The sequence below is a fragment of the Lampris incognitus genome, chromosome 11 (assembly GCF_029633865.1).
Source record: "Lampris incognitus isolate fLamInc1 chromosome 11, fLamInc1.hap2, whole genome shotgun sequence".
NCBI classification, from domain to species: domain Eukaryota; kingdom Metazoa; phylum Chordata; class Actinopteri; order Lampriformes; family Lampridae; genus Lampris; species Lampris incognitus.
Genome location: NC_079221.1, coordinates 27,482,768 through 27,492,033, shown reverse-complemented (window position 1 = coordinate 27,492,033; position 9,266 = coordinate 27,482,768). Strand labels below are relative to the sequence as shown.

The 9,266-nt window shown below is 43.2% G+C and overlaps 2 protein-coding genes across 4 annotated transcripts; one reads left to right on the top strand and one right to left on the bottom strand.

Moving 5' to 3' along the window:
- The first annotated feature begins 943 nt into the window (after positions 1–943).
- il17d (interleukin 17d) lies at positions 944–2,525 on the top strand. Its single transcript, XM_056289331.1, has 2 exons — positions 944–1,558; positions 2,204–2,525. The coding sequence occupies exons 1-2, from the start codon at positions 1,266–1,268 to the stop codon at positions 2,523–2,525; spliced, it is 615 nt and encodes a 204-aa protein (XP_056145306.1). The 5' UTR covers positions 944–1,265.
- Positions 2,526–4,179: 1,654 nt separating this feature from the next.
- On the bottom strand, positions 4,180–9,143 carry eef1akmt1 (EEF1A lysine methyltransferase 1). Of its 3 annotated transcripts, none has more exons than XM_056289328.1 (5): positions 9,097–9,143; positions 8,587–8,764; positions 6,488–6,570; positions 5,384–5,673; positions 4,180–4,313 (listed from the first exon to the last, which is right to left on the bottom strand). In XM_056289328.1, exons 2-5 carry the CDS (start codon positions 8,731–8,733, stop codon positions 4,180–4,182), a joined length of 654 nt encoding a protein of 217 aa, XP_056145303.1. In that variant the 5' UTR covers positions 8,734–8,764; positions 9,097–9,143. The 3 variants fall into 3 exon arrangements, with proteins under 3 accessions (XP_056145303.1, XP_056145305.1, XP_056145304.1); XM_056289330.1 differs by having other exon boundaries at positions 8,587–8,735; positions 9,097–9,119; XM_056289329.1 differs by lacking the exon at positions 9,097–9,143 and adding an exon at positions 8,859–8,883 and having other exon boundaries at positions 8,587–8,735.
- Between the last annotated feature and the right edge of the window lie 123 nt (positions 9,144–9,266).

The window sequence follows — 9,266 nt, the reverse complement described above, 5'->3', positions numbered from 1 at the left end:
TACATACTACAGCTACCATGAGTGTATTTCTTTGGATTTCCTACACGATAACTTTGGCCTGCGACGTTCATCACAAAAGTAAGTTTTGCATATTTCACAATTTTGTAAAAAAGCGTCACTTAGTGGCCGATTTGGCATCATTGCACAGCGCTTCAGAGGGACATGGGGAAACTGATGTTCCGAATTTCGTGTTAATAAACTGATCGTTGCTAAGAAATAAATAAAAAAGGCTGATCCGAGATATGCAACACTTCCTGTTTTGACTGCAGCCTAGAGGAAGTTGTTCCTTTACAACTTTCGCGTTTTTTGAATTATCAAAATTCTTTTAATAACTTTCGATCATGAAGGTCTCTATTCTAGGCGTAAAGTTTCGTGCAGATCGGACAAACAGCCTAGGAGGAGCTAGAAAAAGTACGTTTCGCATATTTCGCGAAACGCAATAACGCACCCATCTATATTTAAATAAATATAAATGGGCGTGGCCTGTATCTCGAGATCAGCTCGATTCGGGGTACACGTGCAGGTTTTTGAATGTGCGATGTACAACGTGGGAGTTACCGGCCAAAACGCGCTTACCTCTATTAGAGCGCCACCTGCTGGCAGACATGTTTCATTCTGGTGTCGACGTGTGCGCCATTCTACACCTCTCCTGGAAATTTCTCTTACATAACATTTACAGTGTATGCTGCAGTACCACATTTACCGATGGAAAAATAGTAAAAAAAAATAAAAAAATAAAACAAAAATCTGAGTAATTACAGTAGGGTTCCCAGCACTAATGGTAGCGCTTCGCTAATGGTGGTGCTTCGCAATGCGTGGCCCCCAGCCCCCTCGGCTTGGACCCCTAATAAATAAAGAGCAGGTTTAGCTCAGGCCAACAATCCACCAACGGAGCCAAGTCTGTGGATTTTCCAGAGAAAACTTTTCCGTTCCTGTCAGACAGTCTTGTTTCTCAGAAGGCCCGCGTAAGGTTGTGTGGTGGTATTTATTCTCTTCATAGTTGAGGGAAGGTTTTGTTTTTTTGTGTGTATGTGGACAGGACCGTGTCCATCTCTGCGCCTGATTCCAACGTGGATGACAAAGTGGTGCGCAACACGTAGCAGCGCGCCAGTTGGATTTTACGCAGTTTCCAGAGACAAGCCGGAGACGCTTTTTTTCTCCCTGCGTAGCAACAGGTGTGAACCGTGAAGCGCGGTCGTACAACCAGATCGCTGGGCAAACATCATTACCGACGACGTTTCGCCGTTTCCTCAAGTGGCCGAGACATGACGGGTCGCATTTGCGTGCTCTTCCTGCATCTGATGCTCCTGAGCGACGCGGCCAGAGTCAAGAAGAAGGCGCCGCGGAGCCGGCCATGTCTGGATTTGCCGGAGGAGATCCTGGAGCAGATGTTCGGCCGGCTGTCGGTGGGAGTCCTGAACGCCTTCCACCACACTCTGCAGCTGGCGCCGCTGGAGAGACGGAACCTGACGTGTCCGTCCGCAGCGGCGCGTCCTCCCCCCGACGCGAAGTCTCGCATCCCCGTCAACTCTCTCAGCCTCTCCCCGTGGGCATACAGGTGAGAAACGTGGGGGAGAACTTTCTCCATTGCCACCAATACACCTGTAGCCGAGTCGCCGTCATTTCTCGTTACAGAAACATGTCGCAATAACCCCCAGACCAACACCATCTGGCTGAAGGTGTGATATCAGGTGTTATGGTTTCGGGCTGGAATGCAAACCTGCATACACACAAGCACTTCAGGGCACATGAAGTGTTTGTGTGTATCCTAGGGTCCAAGGATAGAGGTGTCATATGTCGTATACTGTTGTATATTGTACTGATTGTAAAGCCCTTTGGGACTACCTTGTGAATTTGGGTAAACTTGACTTGACATATGGTTCAATACCTCTCATACCTGCGCTTAAGTTAAGACAAAATGTCATGTTTCATGGAGAAACATGAGATATATGTGTATGCAGCTTTTCTTAATAACCCGACACTACACCAGCTGATTTCACTGTTTAACACACCTTCAGCCACAGAGAAGTGGAACGATCACTGAAATCAGCTGGTTCACTGTTCAGGAACATCTGCATACGCATGGCGGCTCTCCATGGCACATGAGTGACAATCACTGAAGAAGGGGAACAATTTAATGATGTTAAAACAGAAAATGTGTCTCACAGTATTGCTGTAACTGGAATGTGTCATGCATTATTAGGATCACCCATGACCCGGCCAGATATCCCCGTTACATCCCCGAAGCCTACTGCCTCTGTAAGGGCTGTCTGATGGGCCCACATGGCGAGGAGAGTGACCAGTACCGCAGTACCCCGATCTACACCCCCTCCGTCATCCTGAAGCGCACAGGATCCTGTGTCGGGGGTCGCCATTCTTACACCGAGACCTATGTCTCCATCCCGGTCGGATGCACCTGTGTGCCGCTGTTGGAGAAAGACAGGGACGGACAAAGGAGTAACCAGAGCACAGAAAGGGTGCAGCTGAAGACCAAGGAGCTGAGTTCTGCAGGCAAAAATGTATAAAACCCAAGGATGTTGATGCACTAATCTAGGCCTGAATTTAACAAACTGTCTCCTCCAGCGAATTGTATGATTTTATCCTGCTACCAGGAGTCTCAGATTTGTAGGAAATATAAGTGTTTACTCCAGATAACTAGAGAGACACATGATCAGTTCTCCAACTGTGGGTTTTGAATCAAAATGCGACAGGAGAAAAATACAGAAATACAGAAAACAACTGCTTATAGACACCAGGTTAATCAGTGAGATCAGGTGAGCCATTATGTCACTGATAAATCTGTTGGCACACCAGGTGTTTACATTAGGTTGACTTAATATTGATGTATTGTGCTCCCGATGATGGTTTTTGGTCAATACCGAAAGCTAGAGAACTGATCATGTCTCTCATTATTTGGAGTAACACTACTCATATTATCCTGGTACCCAGACTAATTTCTACCTGGATAACCCTGCTTTGTGGACAAAAACAGTTCACGACCTCCTCCACATACAGAGATGGGAAAGTATACTTTGGATTGACTGATGCCTGAACAACAGTGAACCGACAGACAAGTTAATCGCACAATTCAAGACCACGCTGTCCCGTAGACCTACAGTGAGGCTGTTTTCCAACAGACATGCCCATTTCTTTTAAGTCGAACGGAAGGTGAAAGATTTGGGAAGAAACTTGATCGATGCTGCCACCTACTGAAAATTTCACTTTTCAATGAGCGGGAAAAGTTTCCTTTTTCCAATTAATTTGAAACATTTTGAAACCAACAAACAAGCTTCCACACATTCACACCGTCAAAACAACATTTGTGGCCATCACTCCAATGAGACGTGCGTCTTTAATGAAAAACTGCCGGTGGCTTATTTCTGGATTTATTTGCAGTACATAATTACTACAATATGATTTAAAATATAACTAGTAGTAGCTGTTGTTGATTTATGGTATCCATATTATACCAAGGATCTTGCAGAAGATCTTCCCAGAGGACTTTGTAAACTTTTCACAGTCGGCAAGACACTGTTCAACACAACAGGGCATTTCAAACATTGAGAAACAAGGCAAAGCTCCAGCATCACCATACAAGATATATTGGGTGCTGCCATCCCATGTCACCTAAGACAGATATCGCCAACCAATGGGAAGATGTAGCATTGGTAGCCTGATGGGTAAAGAAATGCTTAGGTTGGAAAGTTTCTTTGTACAATGCGGCCTGATGAAGACAACTTGGTCTCCAAACATGTCACAGCAGTGCATATACAGCCTCACTTGCTCTACAGCCATTTATTTGCTTGTTGCTTAATCGAGCCAAAATACAAACCCCTGTTTTGAACACAAGCGGTTTCTCAGCCTGTGTGTTATTTTAAAGTTCCTTTGTTAAAATCCCAACATTTACTAGGACATTTTTTTCAAGATAGCAAATTAAAAATGCTCTCCATACTCCTTGTCAACCACCATTGAAGTGCCCTGAAGGACTTATTCCTCCTCTGCTCTGGGAGAGGTGTTTAGTAGCCAACAGTACAAGGTTGAATTGGGCTGCATGGTCGGATTAATATCTGTATGTACATAATCCCCCTGACCCGGACCATCACCATACATGAGTGTGCACTTAGTCCACCTTTCTTGGTCCTTAGTCCTCCAGACGACCTCACAGTCTGGTTGAAGGGCTCAGCAGGACAGGAGGAGCGAGGGATAGTTAACAAAGCATCGGAAGTCGTTGCCCAGGCTCTTGTTGTGCTGTGGGAGGAAGTTGCACATTTTCAGATCCAAGAGATCTTTGGCGTGCTTCTCCATGATGGCTCCTGCAGGACACAAGGGACAAAGCGGGGAGCCACTGTCATAATTAGCATAGCATCAGCAGAGCAGTACACCATAGCATTAGCATGGCACAGCAAAGTCAGCACAGCACTTACTTGGCTTTATTTCTCAAATTTAATAATTAGAATATACTTGTAAATTAGTTATGCTCACTTTTTACTCACTTTCTTTCTTACATATATACAAATACTTGAGAAAATGCAAGTAACAATGCTACATAACACTGTATAATGTAACGCTGATATTTGAATTTTCTTATAAACTATAGCCTAATGGCAAACCAGGAAGTTTTAGACTTAGACTGTTTTTATTGTCATTGCCCTATATACATATCTCATACATACAAGGTAATGAAATAGCGTTTCACATGGAATACAGTGCCACATAAAAACAAATAACACACCATATACAGTGCCACATAAAAACAAATAACACACAATACATATTAAAAACAAAAAGTGCATTAAAAACAAAAATTACTTCACAGACCTAGATATCACAAGCACACCTGACACAGACAGTGAGTGAGAAGGTCAAAAAGTCATTTTATGGAAGGCCTAAGTGTTCAGGTTGTTGAGGAACCTCACAGCCTGAGGTATGAAACTGTTGCATAGTCTGGTGGAGGGAGCATGGATGCTCCAGTACCTCCTGCCAGAGGGTAGGAGGGTGAAGTGGCTGTGGGACGGTTTTAACATTCAGATTGATTTCCAGTGGCATCCCCAATGGACACAATTTTGGCAGTGTTTCAGAGATTAGCGGATATATTATGGTTTCTAATGCAGTGTTATCTCTACAAAATGCAGAATTATACAATGTTGAAAATCCCGATTGTATTTCTTTAACAATGATCTTCAACCATTTCAGTTTTTTTCTGGGGAACAGTTGTTTTTTTCCAAGTCACCTCACTAAGAGTCCTCCTAGCTCACCCTAGATTGATTCACTACAATGTGTAACTATAGGTGCTGAGTCAGCCTTCTATCAGTGCTGGTTTGCTTTAAGTAAACCTGTTATAAAAAAAAACTGAACCATGCATAACCATTCAATTGGCTCTTACCTGTGCAGAGAAGCACCTTGCCCTTAGTCAGGTACTTGATAGTTTCAGCCACTTTGCCTAAACACTCTTCTGACAGGTACGGGGGGTCGGCGAGGACGATGTCGAAGCTCTGAGGCGCTACACCATCTGGCAGAACGAGGGGTTCCTTATAGTCGTAGTAGATGAACTCCTGGCCGTACCTGGCGAAGCGGCGGTCATACTCAAGCACCACGGTGGACACGTGGTCAGAACCCTCCACCGCCCCCTGCTTCAACTTCTGGTACACACTGGGCGCGCTCAAGCATGCTATCCTGTGATTGGACGGAATCAGTGATCTCAACACCAGTGCTTCCAATGATCTACTGTCAAGTGAATTTTGAAGAGGGCATTTTCTTTCAGCTTTTCTTATTTGTAAATTATTAAAAAAAAATCCTAAATATTCACGCCTGCTTGAGGTGAAAACATTGGTGTGTTGATGAGCAGATTGACAGAATTTTCAGGGAAACAGAATTTCAAATTTCTATTGGCAAGGGATTCTAGTCAACAAGTCTCAATTTTTCTCTTGAACGTTTTTGATAAAGTGGTCCTTCACATTGGGAGATTGTTTTATTTTTTAAAACCAACTAGCAAATGGGAAAGGTCTGATCTGCATTTTAATTTTTTCCAACATTTCAAAAGTTGCTTATAATTTGTCACTCTCTCTCCATCCCAGATGAGGTTTAGTTATCACTTGGTTGTGGCTCTTTGGAGCTTTCAAGTATATGTAACCTCATGCATCATACAACACCTGCCCACACTTACCTGCTCCTAACACACCCTTAACACATATTAACCTAATGATGCACCCAATCCATCCTCTGTGTGGTTAATGATTTTTGCTTTACTACACTTTACTGCATTACCATTTTCTAATATTGTAATGGTTTTAATGAGGAGTTACTGGGATTGTGCCAAGTCCCAAATGTTGGGTTGGAGGAACTGAACAGGCTTTGAGATAACCAAACAGTCTTTAGACAAGGCTTTTACAGGTTTTCAGAACCCTGTATGCAAGAAAAAGGAAAAACAAAAAAACCCCACTAAAAACAAAACACTAAACCTTCTATTGAGACTCAGTGAGCTTCTCACCTGCCTCCCTCCCCAGCTTCACGTATGACCTCCTCAGCTAACCGTGTTGCTGTGTCATCACTGTACCAGAATTGGCTCATCCGCTGGTAGAAACACACACACACACACACACACACACACACACACACACACACACACACACACACACACACACACACACACACACACACAAACACAAAGAAAGAAAAAGTCAAAAATAACCAGGGTGGGTGGGTGGGGTGTCAAACCCAGAATCCTCATGAGGTAACAATGCTAACCACTTGACCCCCCACCAAGTCACCCTGTTAATGGTCAGTTTTAGCTGAAATACCTGTTAGAGCAACTAAACCCTAGACCATTTTAATAGGTTTGCTGACATACATCTACAGGTTAAAAACCAAGTAAATTTTTAAACAGAGGTGCCCAAATTCTTTCCTATGGAGGACCGAAAATTAATCTGGATGGAGGGCTGTAGGTGTTGATATTATCTTAAATTAAATTACATCAAAATCTATATTAAAATAAAATGTGAAAATAATAAAAACACTACTTTTTAATCTGCTTAACATAATTTTATTAATTTGCAGAGATGACTGTCAAAAACATTTAAAAAAATCCATATTCTTCTTTTTGGGAGCATAAGCATTTGAAAGGAAAGACACTTTTCTGACAGAAAGTGCAATGCAACTCAAGGTGCTTTAGAACATTAGCTGATAACAGCTGTATTGTCCACCTTTGTAATCAAGAGTGGAATTTGGCTTCAGCTTGAAAAAATTGACAAAAATAGCAGGTCACTTGCCTTCCCCTTTCAGTCCTCGCTGCTGTATTTTGAAAAAACGAGGCAATGTTTCATTTTGTTGTGAAGACGGATATTATAGCCTTTTAAAACAGCCACTCTGTCTGCAAATGAGACAAACTACTGTCAAATTTATTTTTGTAAAAAAAAATAGCTGTCTTGCCATTTTTTTCTAAATGTCCTTTTATCGGTGTGGCACTGCCTCGATCGCCACATCTTGACTGGCTGACTCAAAGCCAGTGAGACAAGATACAGGCACAGCATTTAAGCATTCTTTAAAAATAATATTAAACTACCCTCTATACTTCATATGAACAATATCGTATAATTATCACTCCCTTCTCTTATTGTGTAAAATCTATACTGAAACAAAATATTAAAAATGAAAAATGGAGGGGAGAGAGAATACCATAATTATTCATAGATAAGACGTACACAAATTAACAGGGAAGCTTAATAGCACTGTCTTGATGCATGGTCGAATAATCCAGGTAAGGAAATCCCAGAAAGTTGAATGAGTTTATTGAGAGAAACGTTTCATCACTCATCTAAGTGATCTCTTCAGTCTAAACTGACTGCAGGTATCCCCACCCTTATAAACAATTCAGTGGCATAATGACCAAACCAACAATTGATTTCATATGCAAACTGCCGTGACCATTAACTAGAGTTTCAATGGCCAAGTGCAATATTCACAGAGGATTTGGGAATGTTTGCAATCATAGCATTGTAAGATGGCGACAGATCTTAACCCCCCCCCCGCCCCCGTTCAGGGGTGGTCGTTCTCTCTTCACATAGATGGCCTCTTTGACTCCCCGTTCACACCAGCGTTCCGCTTGAAAAGAGAGGCCACTGGCCTGTAGATGGGTGTAGACTGCGGAGACCTGGCCTAAAGCATTAGCTCTCCCGTTTTGTGCCATCCTCTTCCACTCTTGCAAGGATGAGGATTAAGATGCTGCAGCCTGCTGTGTTTTTAACCTTGAAATGGTTTTGTGGATGTCAGGAAACTCACTAAAGTGATCTAGGTTTTACTCTTCCAAAGTACAACGGGTCTGCTGCTAAAAAATATGACTAATAGATATTAGTGGGGGATTTCTGATTAGCAGTGGCTGGATATCAGCAACTAACAACTATCATCAACAAAGCCCACTGAGGCAAATTTATAATGGGCTACACAAATAAAATTTACTTGACTTAAGCCCCCACCTGTCCCAGTTGCCGGATAATAAGAGGTCTGAACTAAGGTACAAATTAAATATTGCACTTTTAATGAAACGGGGGGCAGCCCCATATTCATAATACGGCCCAGTCCTCCTCCACTTACCCAGTCCTCCTCCACAGCTCCGACAGCGAACCTGTCAGAGGAGGTGGCGTTGTGCTGCTGACAGTTCCTGGTCTCCTCGTAAAACTCCTGCAGAGCGGCCAGCGTTGCCGCAGACAGCACAGGAGCGTCGTCATCGCTGTCATTCATAACTGGTGAGGGGAAACGGTGGGTAAAACTCCTTGAATGTAGCAGTAATGTGAAAGAAAACAAAAGACAGTAAACAAAATTATTGCACGGCAGTATTCACTGAATGCATGTGACGGAAAACCTACTGACACTGGCAAATGAGCTTGCATGTCCCCCCAAGGTATGGTGGGGTGTCAGGGCCAATTGTTTGGTGTCGGATCGACATCCGCGGATTGATATACATAACCTACGGCAGCCGGTAAGTTACTTTGTATACGTCCGTTCCTGCAAATGCAAGGACCATCTACGATGCCCCCCCCCCCCCATCTACTGACAGTAACGCTTTCTATTAAAAAAAAGCAGTTTAAAAAAAGCTACATCTACCTTTACGTTTCTGTGGTCCACTTCTTCGCGACAACTGTCGGCATCAGCCGCACGTGGGATGACGTAGGCGGTGCAAAATGTACGGCTCCTGTGAAGGGCCAAGAGTGGTGAAAAAAAGTGATAACGACGCCCTCTAGTGGGTACGCTCTTGGTTAGGAGCCATTCTACTA